Source organism: Nomascus leucogenys, chromosome 3 (genome assembly GCF_006542625.1).
Source record: "Nomascus leucogenys isolate Asia chromosome 3, Asia_NLE_v1, whole genome shotgun sequence".
Lineage (NCBI taxonomy): Eukaryota > Metazoa > Chordata > Mammalia > Primates > Hylobatidae > Nomascus > Nomascus leucogenys.
This window is the reverse complement of record NC_044383.1, coordinates 37366663-37389380: the sequence shown is the minus strand read 5'-3', so window position 1 is coordinate 37389380 and position 22718 is coordinate 37366663. Positions and strand designations below refer to the sequence as shown.

Below are 22718 nucleotides of genomic sequence, written 5' to 3'. Positions count from 1 at the left end.
ATTCTGATGTCTATAGACTGCTTTGTTACAACTGCCAAACTTCTGTGATCTGGGAAGACATAGTGACCCCAAACCAAGATTTACTGTGATGCTGTTAGCTCATTATATCAACTGTCCATGCATCTGGTGACGCACAGCTCTGCTGCTCTCTAGCATTGGCCATTTCATTTTGAAGTGCTTTTTGCTCCTTATTACAACTTATAGCACATGCCATAGCAAAAGAATGCACAACTGGTCTGTTCCAGGAGGGGTTGTTCTGGATTCAAACAGCAATCCTTTTACTGAGATGAGTTGTGTGTAGGTAAAGATAGGTAAGGCATAAAACAGCTTCACTTTGATTATCTCATTCAGAGATATCCTTCCATGGTGGGGAGATGGATAATAAGGTCACAATGTCCTAATCTTCTAAAGTCATAGAGAGACAGCCATGCTCATGTAACAAAATAAAATGAAGAACAAAGCTTATCTAATACATGTTTTAAAATATATGTTAGTATTGTAATTTTAAGCAGTATGGCATTTTGGTATTTAAAAATGGTGAGCAGGTCATATAAATAATTATAATACTTGTGTAAACCAAATCAAATTTTATATTCTCTCTTTTATTTTTAATTTTCAAGCTTTGAATTAAGACATGTAACTTAGTCACACTGTAGTATTGTGACCCTGGGTAAGTCTGAATCTTGAGAGATTTAAATTCCAGGATGCATTGAGAGTAGAAAAGTCACCATTTGAAAGTTACAGCGGTTTTTTTGCCTTTAAAGTGTCTTACTTTAGAATCCGATAGACCTCAGGAGGGCTATTGGATCACAACTGGCTGGGCCTCACCCCTGGAGATTCTCACTGGGTTGTCTGTGGTGCGTCAGAAAATCTGCATTTATTTTTTAATTTTTGTTATTATTATTATTTTGAGACAGAGTCTCACTCTTGTTGCCCAGGCTGGGGTGCGATGGCGCAATCTCGGCTCACTGCAACTTCCGCCTCCAGGGTTCAAGCGATTCTCCTGCCTCAGCCTCCCGAGTAGCTGAGAATACAGGCGCCTGTCACCATGCCGGGCTAATTTTTTGTATTTTTAGTAGAGATGGGGTTTCACTATGTTGGCCAGGCTAGTCTTGAACTCCTGACCTTGTGATCTGCCTGCCCCGGCCTCCCAAAATGCTGGGATTACAGGCATGAGCCACCATGCCCAGCCCCTGCATTTCTAACAAATTCCCAGGTGGTGCTGATGCTACCAGTTGGGAGACCATCCTTTGTGCACGGCTATGATAGATCATGCCTTTTTCTATTGTGGGCCTTTTAGTTGTGTGCAAATAAAGCAAATACCTGTTTGGGGGAAAAACTAAGTTCTCATTAACTCAAGTGCAAAGTTTCAGACAAATAAGTTGGGTGGTCAATTGGAAGCATAATTTGGGTGTGTGCTTTTCAGTCTGCAGCTTCTTTGCAGGACTGCTGACTTTTCTCTGTATGAATTCAGACAAACCTATGCCTATATATTGTAATTTATTTTATAGCCATGTACTTTCTTCTTGAGCCACAGTTTGCAAAAGCTGTAGAATGGAGATGAAGTGACTACAGGCAGAACATGCCCCTCTCCTTGCGTGACAATGGAAAAGGGACTGGCCCTTCTTGGAGCAGAGTGCCACGGTCGGGACCATTTTGCCATTGCTATTATAATATCGTGCTCTAAGTGACCAACACAGAATGCAGTGGCAGTGGCACTAAGACTCGACCTCATCCCTGTTGGTGGGGGTGGGCTGTCTTTACTGTCACTCATCCTGCAAAGACTCCAACCTAGAAAAAGGATGTAAGAAAATGAGGATGTGGCAGGCAGGCCTCAGGCTTGGTACTGTGATGTTTCCTGTCTTCCTGGGGCCTCCTGGTTGTTGGTCCCTGTGCTGCAGGTTGAATAGAGGAACCTTCTAGAAGGATTCCCATTGAATAGCTTTCCAATTTTTACTACCCATGCATAAGATGTACAGATTTTACACAACTAAGATCACTCTTGACATTTTGAAATCTGTGTGTTCCACTTACTATATTGTGAATATTTTCATAAGTGAGCACCATCCTTAGGCTTTACCTGCACCTTTCCTTCCTCTGCAAACTGAGAGGCTTTTAAATAGCTGAAACTCTGATCCAAGTAGGTGTGACAACAAGCAGTGAATCAGGACCCCTCAGCTTGAGGGAGCAGAGAGATGACCAGACCACATGGCAATCTGAGACCAGGAGAAGCAAAGGCTGTGTGAGAATAAGTGCCGAATGCCTTGCTTCTGGGAGCCTGGGATCAAGAGGCTTGGACCTGAGGGGCAGGGAGGGAGGGGACAATCTCAGGTTCCCTCTTGTGCCTTCACACCCAGCCTCTCTTCCAGATCACGCTCAGAAACAGTGTTTTCTGGAGTAAGGTCTAAAGATTGCCTGTATTTATTTATTAGAAATTCAGATTGCTGGACCCTAAACCATATCAATAGAATAAAAATTCCAGGTAGGGCCCAGCAATCTGCATTTTAACAAATTTTCTAGGCCTGGTGACTCTTACGCACACAGAAGGTTGAGAGCCATTTTTAAAGGATTAGGCCAGGCTGGTGCGGTGGCTCAAGCCTGTAATCCCAGCACTTTGGGAGGCTGAGGCGGGTCGATCACGAGGTCAGGAGATCAAGACCATGCTGTCTAACACGGTGAAACCCTGTCTCTACTAAAAACACAAAAAAAATTTAGCCAGGTATGGTGGCGGGCACCTGTAGTCCCAGCTACTCGGGAGGCTGAGGCAGGAGAATGGCCTGAACTCAGGAGGTGGAGCTTGCAGTGAGCTAAGATCGTGCCACTGCACTCCAGCTTGGGCGACAGAGCGAGACTCTGTCTCAAAAAATATATATATATAAAGGGAAAAAAAAGGATTAGGCCAGGTTTATCTCCTTCTAGGCTAAGTTTAAATGGAAAGAGCAAAAAGATGACTCCCCAACCTCCAGAGTATCTTCCCCCATCCACCATAGCCTGGAATAGCTTCAACAACAAATCTTACTCTTTTCTCCATAATGAGTGGCCAAAGGCTTACCCAGGCATTTTCCCAGGAAAGGAAAGACTCTGGCAATGGAATTTTAGTCAATGGTATGATGTCTGCTTTCAACAAGGGGAAGACAGCAGAAGGAATTGGCTGTGGTTGCCAATGGCCAGGCATTCACCTTTACCTGGACTCAGATTAATACAAGTCGGGCACAGTGATGCTTCCAGCCTGCCTGCCTTCTCTTCCCAGGCAGCCTGGTGGCAGAGCAGGGACTCTGACCCCAGGAGCTGAATGTATACAGCCCAGCCTTCTTCAATGAGTCTTTTTTTTTTTTTTTGAGACGAAGTCTCACTCTTGTCCCCCAGGCTGTAGTACAATGGCGTGATCTCGGCTCACTGCAACCTCCGCCTCCCAGGTTCAAGCGATTCTCCTACTTCAGCCTCCCGAGTGGCTGGGATTACAGGCACCTGCCACCACGCCTGGCTAACTTTTGTATTTTTAGTAGAGACGGGGTTTCACCATGTTGGCCAGGCTGGTCTCGAACTTCTGACCTCAGGTAATCCGCCCGCCTCGGCTTCCCAAAGTGCTGGGATTACAAGCGTGAGCCACCACACCTGGCCCTTCAATGAGTCCTTTATGAATTGAAGTTTAGACCTTACATCAATTGGCAATCTTTCTGCATCTCCTTGGATGAAAAGGTAGGTTAAAGAAACGGTCTTGACTTTGGCTGCACATTAGAATCACTTAGGGGACTTTTAATAATCTTGATACCCAGGCCTTGCCCCCGACCATTTAAACCAGAATCATTGGCTCTCAGGGGATCCAATGTGCAGCCAAGGTTAAGAACCACTGACAGTGTTATCAGGATAGGAGAACTTTGTACATACCCCAGGGAAGATCGTCTGGCCATGAGAGCACAAGAGGAATCCATAGAGAGAATCCACAGAAGGGTATCTGCAGGCTGAGAACAGCCACAGGCACGTAGAAGAATAAACAAGTTCAGGAAGGATGGAGTTGAAGGACAGCGAGCTCTTCCAGGGCCAAGAGGGCACGGGGAGGGCAGCTTCATGCAGATATTTCGGCCAGATCACAAGAGGTGTCCAAGAAATTACATATTTGACAAAAACACTTTTCCAATAATTTTTATTAAATACAGGAGATGATTTAACAGATGATATTATCTGTAAGAAGTACTTTTTTAAAAAGTTTAGTAGAAATAAGAAGATCAAAAAACATCTTGTTTTCCTTGTAGCTCTTTAGTGCTGTCACAGAGGAAAATGAAAGGCAGGTTTCAGGATTTTTTTTTCATTTGTCTTTCAGAAAGGGTGGAATGCAAAGCATTGCTAATCAGAGAAAACCCCTGTTTAATTTGCATGTAGGAATGGATTAAAGAGTGTCTCAGATGAAAGTGACTCTTTGTAAACAAACAGAACAAATAAATCCTTCCTTCTTCATCCCCCGCATCTTAACCTCAGGTCCAGTTCTTGAGTTTCATCCTTTCAATGTTCATAGGGCTGGTCCTCCTCTCTGAGCCAAGACCTAAGCCTACACTTTCCCCTTTACAACAGGCAAATGCAGCAGCTGGCAGCAGGGCCCTCCCATACATGCTGTGAGGGCTTGTTAGGGCCTCTTTCAGCGAATGTTTCTAAAACCTGGATTTCAACAGATCACTCCCTCCTCAAGAGTGCAGCAGCTCCCCGGCGTCTACTGAATCAAGCCTGAGCTTTTTGTCATGGCTCAGAGTCACTCAGTCTCACCGTGAGCTCCGTGCTCATATAGAAATTTTATTTTTGTTACTAAATTTTAAAACAGCTTGATGATAGAAAATTGAAAACTGCCAATAAGAAAAAGGAAAAGGGCCGGGCGTGGTGGTTCATGCCTGTAATCCCAGCACTTTGGGAGGCTGAGGAGGGTGGATCACTTGAGGTCAGGAGTTCAAGTACTGCAAGAACCCCTGGGGGCTGCTGGCTCAGCCCTTTGCTTTATCCACATATACTTGGGTATCCTTAGAACATCTGTGCTGGTACAATTGACCTGGTATCTCCAATTTATATGTTTCTAAAATCAATTTGGAGTAGAAATCTCTGTAATGTTTTCCTTGGCCTATATAGAAACAAAAATGCATCCATGAATACTTTTTACTATGAATGGATTTTTAAAAACACTTTTTTAAACTTAAAATTTAAATACATTTAAATGCATTTAATTTAAAAATAAAAAAATTAATGTTCCTCATTAGGTCTGCTGATTCTCTAGTTGACTTCCTCCTTTTTTACATGTTTAATATAATTGACTCTGGGTTTCTTTTTAAGATGCCACTAATATAGTATATTTTATTTTTGTTACTAAATTTTAAAACAGCTGTATGATAGAAAATCGAAAACTGACAATAAGAAAAAGAAAAAGGGCCAGGCATGGTGGCTTATGCCTGTAATCCCAGCACTTTGGGAAGCCAAGGAGGGTGGATCACTTGAGGTCAGGAGTTCAAGACCAGCCTGGCCAACATGGTGAAACCCTTGCTCTACTAAAAATAGAAAAATCGGCTGGGAGTGGTGGCGTGTGCCTGTAATCCCAGCTACTTGGGAGGCTGAGGCCTGAGAATCACTTGAACCCGGGATGCAGAGGTTGCAGTGAGACAAGATAGGGCCACTGCACTCCACCCTGGGCAACACAGTGAGACTCCATCTCAAAAAAAAAAAAGAAGAAGAGGAAGAAAATGGAGTTTATAAGCTGGCATCCTTGGATCTTCAGGCTTGAAACTTCTGAATGTTCTTTAACCCTTTCTCTTTCTCTTTGACTTTTCATCTCACATCTCCAGTCACATCAAAAGGGTGAGGAACAGCAGCCAGTTACCAGGAACAGCAAGTGCAAAGGCTCAGAGGTGAAACTGTCTGAGATGTTTCAGGTCCAGTGAGCAGCTGAGAGTGTCAGGAAAGTAGGTGTTGAGGGGATGTTTATAAGACAAAGATGGGAGCAGAGACAGATAGTCAAGGGATGTGTTAGGCCAAGGAGATGGGGGGTTACAGGCTTCCTGCTGGAAGCCCTTGGAGACCTTTCCTCAGGGTGTGTCATGATGAGGGTGGAAGAATGGAGGAGGACCTCGGCCTGGGACAGTGGTGGCTGGAACACCAGTATGGAGGCAACTCTGCCAGGCCCAAGCCTCAAGCTCATGACAGCGTGGTACCAAAGGCAATGGAATAACACTAGGAGTGCCCTGTGGGCCTCAGCTGTGTGAAAGGACCAACAACTCTCAAAGAGGACATTACTGAGACAAAGTGCCATGTTGACCATACTGGGGCCTGAGACAAAATAAATCAGCAGGACTGATTCTGTCTTCCTTTAAAATTCCAGTAGTTTCTTCGTCATGGATTTTTGGGCATTCATTTTGATTTTTAAAATATTATATTAAATACTATTTGTATCAATTTATTAGTGAGGGTTACCCCTTAAAATTTAATATCATGATTTGCTGTTTTATACATGACTCATTTTGTTTTATTCCACAAATATTCAGTGTGTGCACACTGGGCATGGCACATGCAGACGACAGAGCTAACCTGAACACAAACTGACCCTCTTGTAATGCAGGAAAGGGGCCCCTTTTACCACCTTATCACATGACAGAAACCTTCTGGCCTATGTGAAGCCAGAGGACAGATATAGGCAGACTGGAGAATTCTCTGATTCACACAAAACATCCTCCTGTCAGGTCACTTCTGTCTTAAAGCTGAAGTCTTTGGCCACCAACCCATCGTTTTGAAGCAGCATGATACTTTTTAGTGACTATCCTGTTATTTGCATGCAGCAGGACTCCTATGACAACTTCTCCCCCTCCACTCTTTCTAAAGCCTTGTCCATTTCTGGCACCGACTTCCTAATGCTCACTTCCTCCAGCCTGGCCTTGCTATGAAATAACAAGAATTATATTTAGATTTGCAAATTCAGCACTAGAGGCTGCTTCCTTCTGGTGAGTGAGCTCATGGTGGAGCTGGCAGAGTTTTGACAGCTTTGGCAGTCCCTTCCATGGTGTGATAATATGAACAAACCCCTCAAGGTCGAGTTAGTGGCCTTCTCCTCCATTTCACAGATGCAGATACTGAAGCCCAAAGAGATCAGAGATCATGAGTGTCTCAGACTATACAGCTGACTCTGAATTTTGCCTATAATTAAGGTAGTCACAGCAATTTGGAAGTGAGAGAGACTTTGGGAATATCCTGGGTTAACCTCCTGTTATACCAAGGGAGGAAATTAAATTCCAGGGAAATTTTGTGATTGCCCTGAGGTTAATTTAGTTGAGGACTCCTCCAACTCTTTTAGTCATACCGGTTCCTTCCCCTTCCACACAAGGCTTGAGCCCCCTGCTAGAGAAGGTGGGGGGTACCTCCATGGCCAGAGATACCCCCCACCTTCTTATGCCATAGTTCAGAGCTGTGTTTATAGTACAAGCCCAGTAAGCCATTGTTGAAAGAAGCATCATGCATGCCAGTGATCAGACTTGGAAAATCAATAACGGCAAAAGCCAGCATTTATTGAGCATTCACTATGTACTAGGTACTTTGTGAGCATTATCTCATTAACCCTCACAACTACCCTGTGAGGGAGGTCCTATTATCCCCATGTTTATATTGTGATAAAAAAAACACATAACAAAAAATTTACCGTCTTAACCATTTTTAAGTGTCCAGTTCAATAGCATTAATATATTCACATAGTTGTAGTTATCCCTGTTTTTATAGATGAGAAAATTTAACTCAGAGAGGTTAAATAATTTGCCCAGATCCTACAGCAAATAAATGATAGAGCTGGAATTCAAAATCAGGTCTGACTCCAGAGCCCATGCTCTCAACCCACTCTGGATGATACAGGCTAACTTGTTTCAACTTGGCCCCTTACCAGGGCAGGTGACTGGCTTCAGCACCTATGTACCTCTCTGGATACCTTCCTCTCTGTCCCTGGAGACAGCATTCATTCCCTCTACCAGCCCAGTAATCTTCACTGTGACACATGTGCCCCCACCCCTGCCTTGCTATTGGTCCCCAAGGTTAGACGTTTTTCTAGAGGGGAGCGTTGGCTCTTAAGCGCCTGTTTCAGACTTTGGGAGGAAGAGGGAGAGTAAAAAGAAGAAGGGACAGATGGCAGGGGAAATGGGAAGGAGAGGGGGTAGGGCACGTGGGAGTCAGGAGGGAAAGCGGTAGCGGCCCTCTAGGGTCTGGAATGTGCTCAGAAGTAGGGTGGCTGAACAGAGCAGCTGGAAGGACACCACCATAATCCATGCATCCTTTCTCAACACCCGAGGCAGAAAGGCCCCCTGAGGGTCCTGGAGTGGAGGGGCTGTGTTCCCTTACACACGAGCATCTTGCTGCCAGGGCTTTTCTTACTATCCACTTATTAACCGTGTAAAGTAATTTGTAAGTTTCTCCAAGCAGTTCACACCCTACCTTTTTTTTTTCTTGTTTCTTTTTTTTCCTACTGAGATCTGCAGATATTTTGTGGTAATCTTTGGCATGTCTGAACGGCTGAGCTTGGTTATAAGCAGTCAGAAATTGGGCTGACTTGGCACAAGCAGGAGTAGGGATGATTCCACTAATACCCTGTGTCCTTCAAAAACCCTGGTAGGATTTACGCTATCAGAGGCAGTTAGGCGTCAGGCGCACCACCCTGGGACTGATGAGATGGCAAGGAAATGATGCCATACCTGCCTTAAGAAGTTCTTAGAAGCTTGGTCACTTGATTTGACGGCTGAAATTGGCATGGCCCTTCCCCTCTCTGACTTCAGGGGCCAGTAGTCCTTGGGGCCTCCAGGGATACAACACCTTCCTTTCCTTTAGCACATTGGAATGCTTGCTGGACCCTGCTGCCACCACCCACCCGGCAGAGGTCTTGGATAAAGGGAAACTTCCTCATAAGAGCAGATTGCAAAAACCAAAAAAGTTAAGGGAGACTCCCGTGTTCATAGATGACACAGACTCTTAGGTTTGGAAGAACGCTAAGAGGTTATGTCATTGAGTCCCTTCACTGTGTCTGACTCTGATGTGCTCATTGTTCTGATGAGGGGCTGACAGCTGCACTGTGCCTGTGTTCACTGTCTGTCCTCTACCAGCATAAAAATGCGAAACTGATGTCTCTTAAATCGAACCAGCTGCCAACAGGTTTGTAAAACCAAGCGACTGATAAGTAGTTCTAGCCATGTTTCTGAAAATGCAATTCTACATAATTCCAGAAAATAAAAGTGTCTTAAGAATTTGAATATGTTCTTTTAAAAATTAACTTAATGGGGGAAAAAGGAACTTTGGCTATATCTACATGGCATGATATATATAGTATTGTCATCTACTTGTCCTGACATCCATTTCTGCAGGTAAAAGCAAAGATATTTTCAAGAAGTAAAGAGTGATTTTAAGGGATGGCATTTCTTATCTATTGAAAAAGTTTGACCCAGTTAAATTCTTCTTGGCTCTGAGAAAACAAAGATATTGGGAATGTCTTGTATGTAGGGGTAGGGGTGAAAGGAAGCATTGTAATTCATTAAAAGCATCTACAAATGTTTGTCAATAATACATTTAAATAAAAACTTTGAAACAATATCTTTTTTTTTGAGACAGGGTCTCACTCTGTCATCCAGGCTGGAGTATAGTGGCATTATCTCGGCTCACTAAAGCCTCAACCTCCCTGGCTCAAGTGATCCTCCCACCTCAGCCTCCTGAGTAGCTAGAACTACAGGCATGTGCCATCATGCCCAGCTAATTTTTTGTATTTTTTGTAGAGATGGGGTTTCGCCATGTTGCCCAGACTGGTCTCAAACTCCTGAGCTCAAGGGCTTTGTCCACGTTGGCCTCCCAAAGTACTGGGATTACAGATATGAGCTACTGTGCCCGGCCAACAATATCTAGTGGGTCAAAAAAACATATAATCATGGGTCCCCAAAATACACTCATTTATGGTAAATATAGGAAATTGTTTAATTATCAATTTTTTAATTGTGGTAAAACATACATAATGTAAAATTCACCATTTCACCCATTTTAAAGTGTACAACTCAGTGGCATTTAGTAAATTCACAATATTGTGCAATCACCACCACTACCTAGTTCCAGAATATTTTCATCACCCCTAAATAAAACCCCAGACCCATGAAGCAGTCATTAGCAATTTTAAAGCAGATTTTCAAAATAATTTACTTTTGAGGTATTTTCATGAATAGCTTTTGTTTTCATCATGCTATGAGGTTGTTAACAGAATTTACCCTAATAGGTAGCATCGGGTATATTAAGCCCAATCATCTAAGATTGGTTTGGCAACTGTGATGATCTTCGAGTATGAAGATGATGTGAAATCAGAAGTCCTGCCATGGTAAAAAAGAGAACTTTGACCCTGAACAGGCTGTAAAGATCATCTAAAAGCCGAAACAATCATATATATGTAGACAGTTCATTTTTTTCCATGATTTTGTATTACATTTGCCATTTTCTTTTTTGAAATTATAGTTCTCATGTTTGTATGTGATTCTAATAGTTATTTGCACTAAAATGAAATACTCTTTCCTTCCGGTTATGTTCAATATTGAGTAGGGACATTAATACACTTTTTATGCTTAAAAATTATTTTTCATACTGAAGCTTTTTATACTTTGAACCAAGTTAGGTTGTAAAATGAAGGGGTAAAAAATGGAATGGGGCTGGGGGTCATTTCACTCTAGGTATGAGCTCAGACTTTCTTGTCTTCTACTCCAAGCGCCCTTGGTCATAACCTCCCTCTGGGGAACTCCCGTTTACTTAGGTGTGGTCTCCCACCTCTGGCCTTTCCCTCCTTCTTATCACCATGTTCTTGAACAGTGTTCCATTTATCCAGCTAGACTGTTGATTGAACCACCTCTGTGAGTGGGTAGGAGAGCTCTCTGCCCCCTTGATCTGAGTTGGTTATCAGATAAATGAGTCCTGCGTGGGTGCTAGTGACAGATGACTCAGTGCCTGAACCTGTTACACTTAATGATGTTTAATTTTGAACCAGAACATTGAGACACTGCCGTATCCCACGTAGATGCCTCTCTAACAACACAATCCAGGGCACCAGGGAAGCACAGACCAGGAGGAAGTGGGCATTCATTGAGCTCTTACTCTCCAGTATACAGAGGTACCGTTCTAATACCCCTGCTTTATGTTATATATTATTGAGATATTATTATTCCCATTATTCAGATGAAAAACCTGAGGCTAAAAGGGATTAAGTGATCTTCTCAAAGACCATGAGCTGGTAAGTGCAGAGCAAATGTTCAAATCCACGTCTGCCAGATTCTTTCTTTTCAGTAAGACAAAAACACCTTCCAGGGGCACCTCTTAAAATACCACGTTGGTGCTGTGTGCTTGGTCTTTATATAAGACCGGCTCTGCTCTTCATAATTATAACTCACTCTCAGATTACATGAACAATTGTGGGAGCATTCTTTGCAAAATATATAGCAGTAGGATACCAGACACGCCTGAGTCAGTGTGGAATTCAAGTTTGGGCCTGGAACACACAATTGCCTGAAATACTGACAGCAGGAATCCTCAGAAGGCTTTCTGACTAGTTAAGTGACTGCTTTTTAAATTTTAAAACAAACGTCTATGAAAAGTAAAGAACACAGACAAAGCCTGAATGTTACATTGGCCAGTAAATTACACAGGCAGACGTGGAGGGGTCGTTCTAGAGCTTGAACAGGTGACCTGGCCTCTCTGGGCCTCAGCTTTCTCACCTGTGGAATAAAGGAGCTGGAGAGGTGTCCTTTCAGTCCTCGCAAGGCGAATCTCTGTGCTTCTCCATGGAAGCCTGTGTCTCTGCACATTGTAGAAGCAGGCAAGGCCCGAGTCCTCATGGAACTCCCGACCAGCACTGGCTGCATAATTTCTGGGGCCCAGTGTAAAATGAAAATGCAGGGCCCCTTGGTTGAAATTGTTAAGAATTTCAGGACTGCAACAGCAGAGCATTAAACCAGGCACAAGCTCTGAGCACAGGACCCTGTGCGACTGTATGGCCACATGCCCAGGAAGCTAGGGACCTGTGCTGCGTGTTCCCTACAATGTATGAAGGAAGGGAATCTGGAGTAGGTCTGGGGCCCCCAGCCAGCATGGGAGGCAGGGATGCTCCTGGGGTAATGAGGGCCTTCCTTAGGAAACGGGTCAACAGAGAAGTGTGGCTCAGCAAGCAGTCACCACATGTCCCTCAAGCTGGCTTCTTTGTCTTGCTTTTGAAATAAGCATTGAAATAGCCATGCTGGGCTGAGGGAAATGGTCTGTTTGGAGGCCTAAACCATAGTGCTGCAAAAGTGTTGTGAAAACATCAGGTTAAAAAATAAGGCTGCAGGTGTAGCTTCCGGTGGACTCCCTTTCAGAAGGGAGGTGAAGGCAGGACAGGTAGGAAAAGGTGGTGAAATAAGGAGGAGGAGGGGCTTGTGGGGAGGGCTCTTTATGCGGCAGCAGATAGCCCTCAGCTGTGGAACAAAGCACAGGGAGGAAAGAGGTGAAGTCAGACTTTCTTGCTCATTGCTAGATGGAGACAAATACACCAGTAACCAGGAGGCTCAACACACAGTGAAGAGGAGCAACCTCCTGAGAGAGGGTTTCCGCCGCAGCAGCCAACCCCAGTGTCCAGTGTCAGCCCAACACAAAAGCTGCTTCCCTACAGCTGTGCTGGGGAACCCTGAGGTCATGTGGGACCTAGAGGACAGCAGCCAGCATCACACTTCAGGGTTCTCTGCTCCCTTGATCTGGAGCAGGGACTTGGGTAGGAGCTGGAATTCCACCATCAGCAGCTGAGGCCCATTTCTGGAGTAACAGGTGAATCATATTCTTAATTCTTAATAATGTACATGGTTCCTAGGGGCCTAGGAAGCCCAGCACAAACTTGGAATGAAAAAACTAAGGCTGCCTTTGAGCGCTTAAACCTCAACATCTGGCAGAGCAAACACAGAGAAGCAAGGTCACCCTCAAGAAGCAGAATGGTCCCAAGTCTGTGAGATTTAAGGGGGACCTGATGGAATGTAATCACCAATCCAGAGACACAGGGTGTCCAATGGGAGGCAGTAGCAGTACCTCTCTGACCTCCATTCTGCAGAGACGGAGTCTTGGTTAGGTGGACTTAAAAGGCCTCCTTAGTGAGGCTCTGTCTACAGTGGGCAAGAGCACCACAGCCCTGCAAGCCTGGAGGCAGGATTACCCAAAAGCCTTGAGCATCTGACATTACAACAGACAACACAGGCTCTTCTGAGCACAGGACCCTGGGTCCTTCACATAGACCTCCTCTCATCATTCCTAATATGCAGAACAATCACACAAAGCGTTTCCTGAGATCTAGATACAATCAAAACCAATTTAAAGAGTTATTTTGGAGGGGGGCAGGGGAGACATAGAAATGCTTAATAGAGCTGGAAAAAAGTCTTTAATGAAAAAGATTGAACCCTTAAAACCTACCCATCGGTTTCAAAAAAATATATACACACTGGCCACAGGGAGACGAGACAAGACAGGGTGAATCCTGCTCCAGAAACTCTCCCAGCTCATGGAAGAATTATTCCAAATACATGCCTCTTGGATACTGCCACAGAATTTTCACATATAACCAAGAAGATTAAAGGATGGACAAGCAAACGCATTTCATCTCTCCTCCACCAGCTGCTTTGTCTTTTATCCAATGTCCTCAGGCAACATATTCTGCTCTAGGACAAGCACAGCGTGTGCACCTCTGTCCAGAATTCAGGCTTATTATTATTATTATTTTTGAGACATGGTCTCATTCTTTCACCAGGCTGGAGTGCAGTGGCATGATCTTGGCTCATTGCAGCCTCGACCTCCTGGGTGATCCTCCCATTTCAGCCTCCTAAGTAGCCAGGACTGCAGATGCATGCCACCACACCAGACTAATTTATTTATTTATTTATTTTTGTAGAGATGGGTGTCTCGTTATGTTGACCCGGCTGGTCTTGAACTTCTGGCTCCAAGCAATCCTCGTGCCTCAGCCTCCCAAAGTGCTGGGGTTGCAGGCACGACTCACTACACCCAGCCAGAATTTGGCCATTGGATCAGACTCACAAGCCCTTGAACTTCTTAATGGCTTATTATCACATAATATGTTTTTTACCTCAACATTAAGAATTTCCACTCAAGATTTGCTCAGTCTACTTGAAGAAGTGGAAACAGACTATTTATTCCAAGATGACCTTATGTCTGGAAATCTTTTCCTGCTCTCACTTTTCTACCCAGGAGAGAGCAATTTATACCTCAGTGGTGCATATAATTCATGGGATCTAGTTTTGTTTGACACAACTTTTTAAAAGGAACATCAAATTGAAAGGCAGGCCTAAGGATTTATTGCCCCTCCTCTAGGCAGTCCCTCATCCAAATCATGCCAGACAGGAAACCCAGTGTGATCTGAGCAAAGACCACAACAATGGCAAAGATATGTATTGCCTATGCTGAACTTTAAATACATATTGTCACTATAAGCAAATAGAAATGAATATTTGCTTATTGTTCTGAAGAGAACATTCCACTTAGTCTGAATCAGGGTTTCTCAACGTGGCAATATAGACATTTTGGGCCAGATGATTCTCTGTTGTGGAGACTGCCCTGTACAATGTAGGATATTTAGCAGTATCCTTGGGGGCTAACTACTAGTGTCTGTAACACTCCCCAGTTGTGACAACCAGATGCTCCCTAGGGGACAAAATTGTCCCTGATGGAGAACCATTGATCAAAATGATCCAGCTATGTCTTGCGGGAGGCTGGGGAAGGATGCTTCCGTGGAATCTATTAAGAAGCCAAAGAAAGCCAAGTGTTTTAATTTCCCTAGAATAAGCTATCCTTTAATTTTTCTCTCCCTTTTTTTCTTGCTCATGTAAGACCTTCTTTGAAAATGAACCAAGCTGATAAATTCTCCCAAGAACAGATGGGGTTAAATCACCTGTAGGGAGAAAACAAGAGATGGTCTGTAAATACATGCCTGAAGAGTTTGGCACTAGTCCAGTTCTTTTCAATCCAGTAATCTAGGAGGCAAGGCTGGAAAATAACTGTGATTTGGTCCTTGGAAACCGAATCGATTGTATCATAGTCCATTTGGAAACATGTTGTGTGAAGAGGAGGGTGTTTTTCAGCCATGGTACACAATCACTGGGTCCAGAAGAGAGAGAGAGGTTCTTCGGACATGTGGACTCTGGTTTAGGGTTTTCTTAGCACAGCCATGCCCAGAGTGGGTGAGGAGGTTGCCTTGCGTTTTCTTGGCTGATGACTCTGAAGTCCACTCGCACTAAGCCAGTTTCTGATAACGTGGCTCCCATGTGGCTTGCGCACAGGGAGAAAGAACCCTTCTCAGCTGCTCTGGGTAGTCCAGCCATTGGTGTGGTGCAAGATGGCCCAGTTAAGTGGCTTCTCATCCAATGGGATGCAGATAGGCAGTGTGAGGGGATGGGAAACCAGACTGTCCAGGAAGTGGATCTAATCTCCACCACTAGATGCTGCGCCTCCTGCCTGCAGCTCCTCTGAACTTTGCCACCCCAGTTAAAAGGAGTTGGAACCACAAATATGAAGAGCAAGAGAGACAGCAAATGCCACTCAGCATGGGTGGGTTGAGGTACTGGTGGTTGTGTTTGCTTTTTATTGACTTGGTATACTGACTAAGGGGCAAATACTGTTCTGGGAACTTCAGTCCATGTTGTCTCATTTGGTCTTCACACAAGCCTGTGAGGAAGGCATCTCTAGTTTCGTTTGGCAGCTGGGAAAACTGAGGTGTAGAGAAACTGAATGGCTTCAGCTAGTAACTTGCCATTAGAATCAGCCCTGTTGGGCCCCAATGGCATGCTCCTTCTAAATATATCAAGAAATATTTCCTGAGAGTCCTGAGACAAAATGGTAGCCTTCGAGAATGTAACATATGTCAGACGTGGTCTCTGTGCTTAAAGGATCACAGCATCAGAGCTGAGAGGGACTTTGGGAAATGTTCTCATTTTGTAGTTTGAACCAAACAAACATAGGGGACATGGGGGAGCTAAGAACCTATCCAGGGTGTTGTGGAAGAAAAGGAAAGAAAAGGCATATATGGAAGAGCCATAAAGAAAACCTGCAGGGTGTGGTACGGGAGTGGGTGTCAGCTGAAGTGGAGAGGGAAGGGTGAGTCAGTGTGAGGGCTGACGAGGATACCATCGACCAAACAGGGAGGATCTGAGAGGCAGCTAGTTGTGGAAAGGTGAAAAGAAGGTGAATTTGTTTCTGAAGAACTGAACCAGAAAAATCAAGGAACTAAAAACTCCAGTTGAAAACTCCAAGCCCTGAGAAGAGAGGGCATGTCTCAGAATCCATTAGATAAGGTCTCAGTGAGACCCCTACCAGGAAGACCCAGACACCCACGGCAGGGCTCTGTCATGCTTAATATTATCAGTCACTTAGATGAAGGCAGAGAAGGAATGTTTGTCACATCTGCAGTCCGTGCAAAGCCAAGTGTCACAGATGTCAGAATCAATAGACAAAATAGTCAAAATAGCCAGAAAGAAGAAATGGAACCAACATGAAACTTATCGGGGATCAATGGAAAGCCCCTGTTTATCTTCAGAAAATCAATTACACAACTATAGAATTAGAATAACAACAGTAATGATATTAATAGCTACTATTTTAAAAATCCTATAATCACTATGTGCCAGTTGCTTCACAGAAAAATTTATTTAAACCTTACAATAGCCCTATGACATTGGTACTGTTATTATTATCTTTATCTTACAGGTGAGGAAACCAAGGAGATTAGGCAGTCTTGCCTAAAATCACACAAATCTTGATTTTTCTAATGGAAAAATGCCATATTCTTTAATCAGTAAGATAACTGGGGAGACCCAATTTGACCACACTTGTGTCAAAGACCTTTTCTAGTTGTAAAAATGAGGAGGTATGTGTTTGTTTATGCTACAAAGAAAAATACACAAGCACAGATGATGAGTCAATTGGGAGGTTATTAAAAACTAAACATGTCATTTTCAAGTTAGTTTTACTAATTTGAAAAGGGATACTTGCAAAGTGATTCAGGATTGTAAATTTTGAAATGTTCCCCTAGAAAGGTGAAATTTTTATGATCATAGGAATGTTTACTGTGGAACGATTGAGAACCCAGGTCTAGCTGGGTTTCTGATGATATCTTTACCTTATACAATTAAGGGAAAATCATGGCTAAGAATCAACAAAAAGACCCTAAGTGTCTATGGACTCCTACTAACAGAGAAGCCTACTTTAGCAGGCCTCGGTGGGAGCAAAAACATGAGAATCTGTGCTCACACCTCTCTGTGGTCACAAGCAACTTAGCCATCTCACCTATCTCTATTCTTATACAGCAGAAACTCTCAAGGTGATGACCTGTCCCCAACTGGGTTCATCCAGAACATTCCTTTTCTTCTTCATTTTGAGAATTCCTTGTCTCCTTCCAATCCTGCATGCCCTCCTTTCCTTGGACGACTCTGCTTCCCCTCTCCTCCTAGTAATTCCTTCTGCTCCACTCTCTTGTCAGTCCTGGGAATATACTCCCTGGATCAAGGTCATTCTTTTCAGTCCTCTGGTTAGACACTCACCGTCTTTCTATTTTTGTGGCTAAAAATTTGAGCAAATTCTCACCTAAGCCTAAGAGTATAAACATAACTGTCCACTTTTATGGTCATCTGGTGCCAAATAATTACATGGTTAATCAACCTTCAGAATTGATGTCAACCAGTCAGGACAGAGGACACAAATCACAGGAGGCAAGTATTTCATCTATTGACTCCTCACCATCCCATCTATCTGATTATGGAAAAGAGTTAAGATGGTGCTTCGAGCCCATTGAGTTTACAATTTTATTTCTTTGAAAAGTTCCACGTCAACAGTACATTTTACCACAACAGGATGATTCTATAAAGACAACTGAGTAATCAAGTGGAAAAAAAGTTACTTTTATGTAAGCAGATGAGTGTAGTGTATGATTATTCATGGTATAATTTTGGTCTTCTATCCCATAATCTATGGTTGTATATTGCCCATCAGCTGCTCTGTGATCAAGCTGGACTTTGTCCCAAAGGGAGGAATCATAAAATGAGTTTAAGTTCTAGCACCTTTACTTAAATTCCCATCTAGATTCCCTGAAAGAGAATACGTTTCTGTATAGTTCTACATTATGGAATATGTCTGAAAAAAAAACATTTGGAATCCTCCTGTTCTTTCAGAGGAGTGTGCCTAGTTAGTTTCTTTGCCATGTCTTTCTGCCCTCCCTTTCCCTCTTCCTTCTCACTGCCATGTCCCAAGTCCAGGCCTACAACCCTGGATGCTTGGGTTACTTAAGCGCTCCTCCCTCCCACCAGATCCCTGCCTCCAGTGTCCCTCCCACTCCAATGCATCCTACCAGGCTCTTTTAAGCCTACTGTCATGACATCGCTAACAACATAACCTGTTCTCCAACTTCCTTTGGTTAGGGCACTCACCATCCATTGCAACCTGGACCCACCCTATGTGTCCCATCATACCAGGACCTTCAGGTTCCACATTCCCTACTCTTTAGTTTCCGCTGGACAGAAAACTCTCCTCACCATCCCACAAATGGACCATACTTGTGTTAAGCTTTGAGTGACAGCCTCTGTATTTCCTCCCTGCCAGCACATAACATGTTTCCTCCAATTCTCTGGTATTTTATAATTTTACCCACCTCTCAAAGCCTACCCCTTAAAAGTATCTTCTCTATGAAACCTCCTCCCGCTACTCTAAGTCTCTTCTTATATTTCTTCAGTCACTTACAGCTTCCATTGTATCACCCCCGCCCCTCATGAGGGTGTAGCTATTTGAGACCAAGGGCAAGAATGAGGTGCCTTCTTGTCCCGTCAGTGCTGATCACACAGCAGCACTCAACAGAATGTTCTTGAAATGGTTGAACGCAGCTGATGTTGCCTACTGATCCCAGACCATTGGTGCATTTCACATTACCTTTTACCAAGCACCTCCTACGCATAAGACCTGTATTCTACTGTGAAGGGCTGTCCCTCTGCCAATTCCAGACTTTCTCTTAAATATTGTCTCAAAAGCTTCAATTCTCTGGCTCCTTGTTATCTGTGATTACTTGTCTGCTACACGTGTCACATCACCCCCTGAACATTTGGCTAATTTCCAATATGTAGTCAGAATAGAAAACACTCCCTGAACGGAGGGGAACATCACGCACCGGGGCCTGTCAGGGTGGGGAGCTAGGGGAGGGAGAGCATTAGGAGAAATACCTAATGTAGATGACGGGTTGATGGGTGCAGCAAACCACCATGGGACATGTATACCTATGTAACAAACCTGCACCTTCTGTACGCGTACCCCAGAACTTAAAAGTATAATTTAAAAAAACTGTTAAAAATGTGAAAAAAAAAAAAAACACTCCCTGAACTTTAAAAGTTCCAGTCTCTGAAAGCCATGATGCTATTACAATGAGACAAAAAGAAGACCTTCAAAAGCAACATTTGGGGAAGTTGTCTTTTCCATAGCTCCTTGACTCACGCCCATGGGGCCGCTTCTGGTTTATTCTTTTTGAGAGACTTGTTATAGATCATTGTTACATTGACATGAGGGCGTTGGAAAGACAGATCTAATCCCCCCAAACACACTTGTAATATACAACCACAAAATAAATGAGACAATAAAACAATGAATAACAAATGATTACAGCTATCCTTAAAATTAAATAGTAACCTGCAATAAAATGGGTGAGGACTCAGTTTAGAGAAACCCTTCCTTAGAAAAGTTGGTTGCATTCAGATTCTAAAAGTTGACCTTCAGTAGAATCTAAGCCCTTGGCATTTGTTTTATTGTCTTTCCAGAGCTTTACACTTTATTGTAAGAGGCAGCTAAAGCAAGTCTCTCTTGTTCCTACACATTCCTTTAAGAACTCAGTCCACTCCCCTATAGCAAGTGCCACCCAATGCTTTTCCCAAAAGCTCAGTCCACTTCCCTATAGTAAGTGCCACTCACTGGAAACTAGCAAAGCATGCCAGGATTTCAGTATTTCTGAGATGCCATAAGAGCATTGGGGGAAAAAAAAGGAGATGAAGAAGGGTAAGTATTGGGTGGGGAAAATCTTACCTCAACTTCTGACTGGCGGGGACGGTTATTTTATTAAGCTTGTCCATTCTGTTTGGTAATTGTAAGAGACACGAATAACTGTCCAGTGGTCACGTCAGCAGTTCCTGGCCCTCCTAGGGAGCAGCATGGTAAGCCTCTGGTCTTAAGGGTTCCGGCCACTCAAGTCTGATTTCCGAGAGTGCAGGCTGCTGGCAAACACCCCTGCTCTAGGGAGAAGTAAAACTTGCCCGAGCACATAATCAAGTTTCATGTTTCTACATAATCATGTGATCTGGATAGCCAGCCAGCTTGGTGATTACTCCACTTTGTGTAAACTTTAATAATGAAACCTATTGGGCATGCAAATTTCTTTCCAGCTGCTTTCTTTTACAATCAGATTTGTAACCAGGTTAGGACAAGTTTCTGGCTGGTCACTACTTCCTGTTTGTCCCAAACACATATAGTCTGTTTCCAGCAGGTGCGTGCTATAACTGGGAACTTCCTGGGCTCAAGGAAAAGCAGAGTAATCAAGTCCATCTGAACCTCTCTTGGAGACTTTCTGCTTATTTGCATAAAGTCATGGATAAGCTTTTTCTACTTACAGAACCATTACATAAAAATCGCATTTTTGTGCTTTTTCCTACCCCCCGATGCGGGCAATACGTTTAAAAATAAATATCAGGTTGGCAGTGGCATGGTGGTAACAGTTTACTCAGAGAATTAGAGTCTCTCTTTTTCTGGAGCTCTATTTAAAATGGGATGGGCAATTCTCTGTTCATCTGGGGGTAGGGATGGATGACTCAGGAAAGGGGAGATGAACTCCATTGTAAGATATGCAGCCTCCTTATTGCCTGATAGAGTCAGGAGTTAGCTTGCCGATAGCCAGTTGCTTTCAAACAAACCAGGATGTACCCAAAAGTCAGATGAGAACAAATCTAACAGTTTCACAACAATGCAATTCCTACATCAGGCCATTCTGAAGTCCTAAAAGCAGAATGCCACTCCCCTCCTTGCATTTGCCTCTTCCTGTCCTGTCCACCACTTGCTCATCACACCCAGTGACACGCCAGACACGAGGCCATCTCGAGCTCGGACAGGTGGGGTGAGGCTGGGAGGAGGGAGCCATACCTGTAGGGGCTGAACCTATTCAGAGAACTCTACTTCCCTCCTGGAAGACTTTATATTTCCTTCTGCCTAATCTGAAAAATGCTGATTTATCTGTTGTTTAAAGAGCAGCCCGCAGTCTAGGCTCAGGGAGGAAGAAAATGGGAGGGAAGGGACCTTTTGTACCTGGACACACTTTTCTGCAGCCATTGAGAATGCCCTGCTCACGCTTGTGGAATAAAGTACACATTTCCAACATTTATCAAGGGAACCAGTCTTCTCCTGGGTCAGAATACACAGCGGGACAAAGTAAAGAGCTCTCAGTTACCTCTCCTGTTGCAGACCCAAGATCTGGCTGAAGACAGTGGGGAAAGAGGAGAAGACAGAAGAGGAGAAGGAGGTGGAGGAAGAGGAGGAGGAGGAGGAAGAAGCGGAGGAGGAGGAGACAGAGGGGGAGAAGGAACAGCGGCAATGGTAGAGGTGGAAACCGTGGATGGATTTCTTCCCTCCTGTGCCTCTTCTTTGCACAAATGGATGTTCTGTCTTTCTCCAGGTAACCTTGATTATTCACATTCATCACTGCCTATGAATTTCTGGTTTGACCAGATGTTTAGGAGCAGAATCTTCAGAGCTGTTGAAGGGTGGGGCCCTTCTGCTTGGCCAGGCCACTGACTTGGCCAGGCCAGCAAGAGAGCAATGTTGCATGAGAAAAATGCAAGTGCTTGTCTCCTGCCATCATTCATTTTTCCCCAATCTGGCTGCTCAATTTTCTTGCAGTGCATCCTGAAGGAGCTCTAGACCCTGCCTCCTCCTCCTCTCCCATAGTTCATAACTGAAAGAAACAAGTAGACTAGCATGGTAAAAGCACATACAGTGTCATCAAAGATCAGGAAATTCAGGCTTCACTGAATGAGATGATAATAGTCAGCTCGTTCTTTCTGAATTATTGTAAAATGCACCCCATAAGTCACTTGACTTTTCTCTCCACCAACAACTTTGCTCAACACCTGGCTGACAACTTCATATTTCCCCAGAGAAAAAGACCAGAGGCAAAGGTTACACTTCTGCTTTTTCTTTTTACAGCCACTTGTCTTTCTTCTTTTTACTGTATTTAGTCGAACATGATGAAAATGAGAGACTGCGTTTCCAGACTGGACATTTTGCCCCATGTGAAGTACAGTGTGACAGCCTAATGTTCCAGGCCTGCCACAACTGCTTTGGCTTCTAAGTTGCTCCATGACTAAATGAAAATTTTAAATTATTTGACTCTAATTTTGAAGTGCGGAAAACCTTTTTTTTTTTTTTTTTTTTTTTTTTTTTTTTTTTTGAGACGGCCCAGGCTGGAGTGCAGTGGCACGATCTTGGCTCACTGCAAGCTCCGGCTCCCGGGTTCACACCATTCTCCTGCCTCAGCTTCCTGAGTAGCTGGGACTACAGGCACCCACCACCACGCCCAGCTAATTTTTTGTATTTTTTAGTAGAGACGGGGTTTCACCATGTTAGCCAGGATGGTCTCGATCTCCTCACCTTGTGATCTGCCC

At 43.8% G+C, this 22718-nt stretch overlaps 1 protein-coding gene across 1 annotated transcript in view; it reads right to left on the bottom strand.

Annotated features, from left to right (window-relative positions):
- BLNK (B cell linker) overlaps nt 1-20330 on the bottom strand; it is a 79330-nt gene extending 59000 nt beyond the window's left edge. Inside the window, exon 1 of the mRNA XM_030809132.1 lies at nt 20095-20330. Coding sequence (XP_030664992.1) covers nt 20095-20141 — 47 coding nt within the window. The 5' untranslated portion in view covers nt 20142-20330. The remainder of the gene's footprint in view (nt 1-20094) is intronic.
- Nucleotides 20331-22718: the final 2388 nt, after the last annotated feature.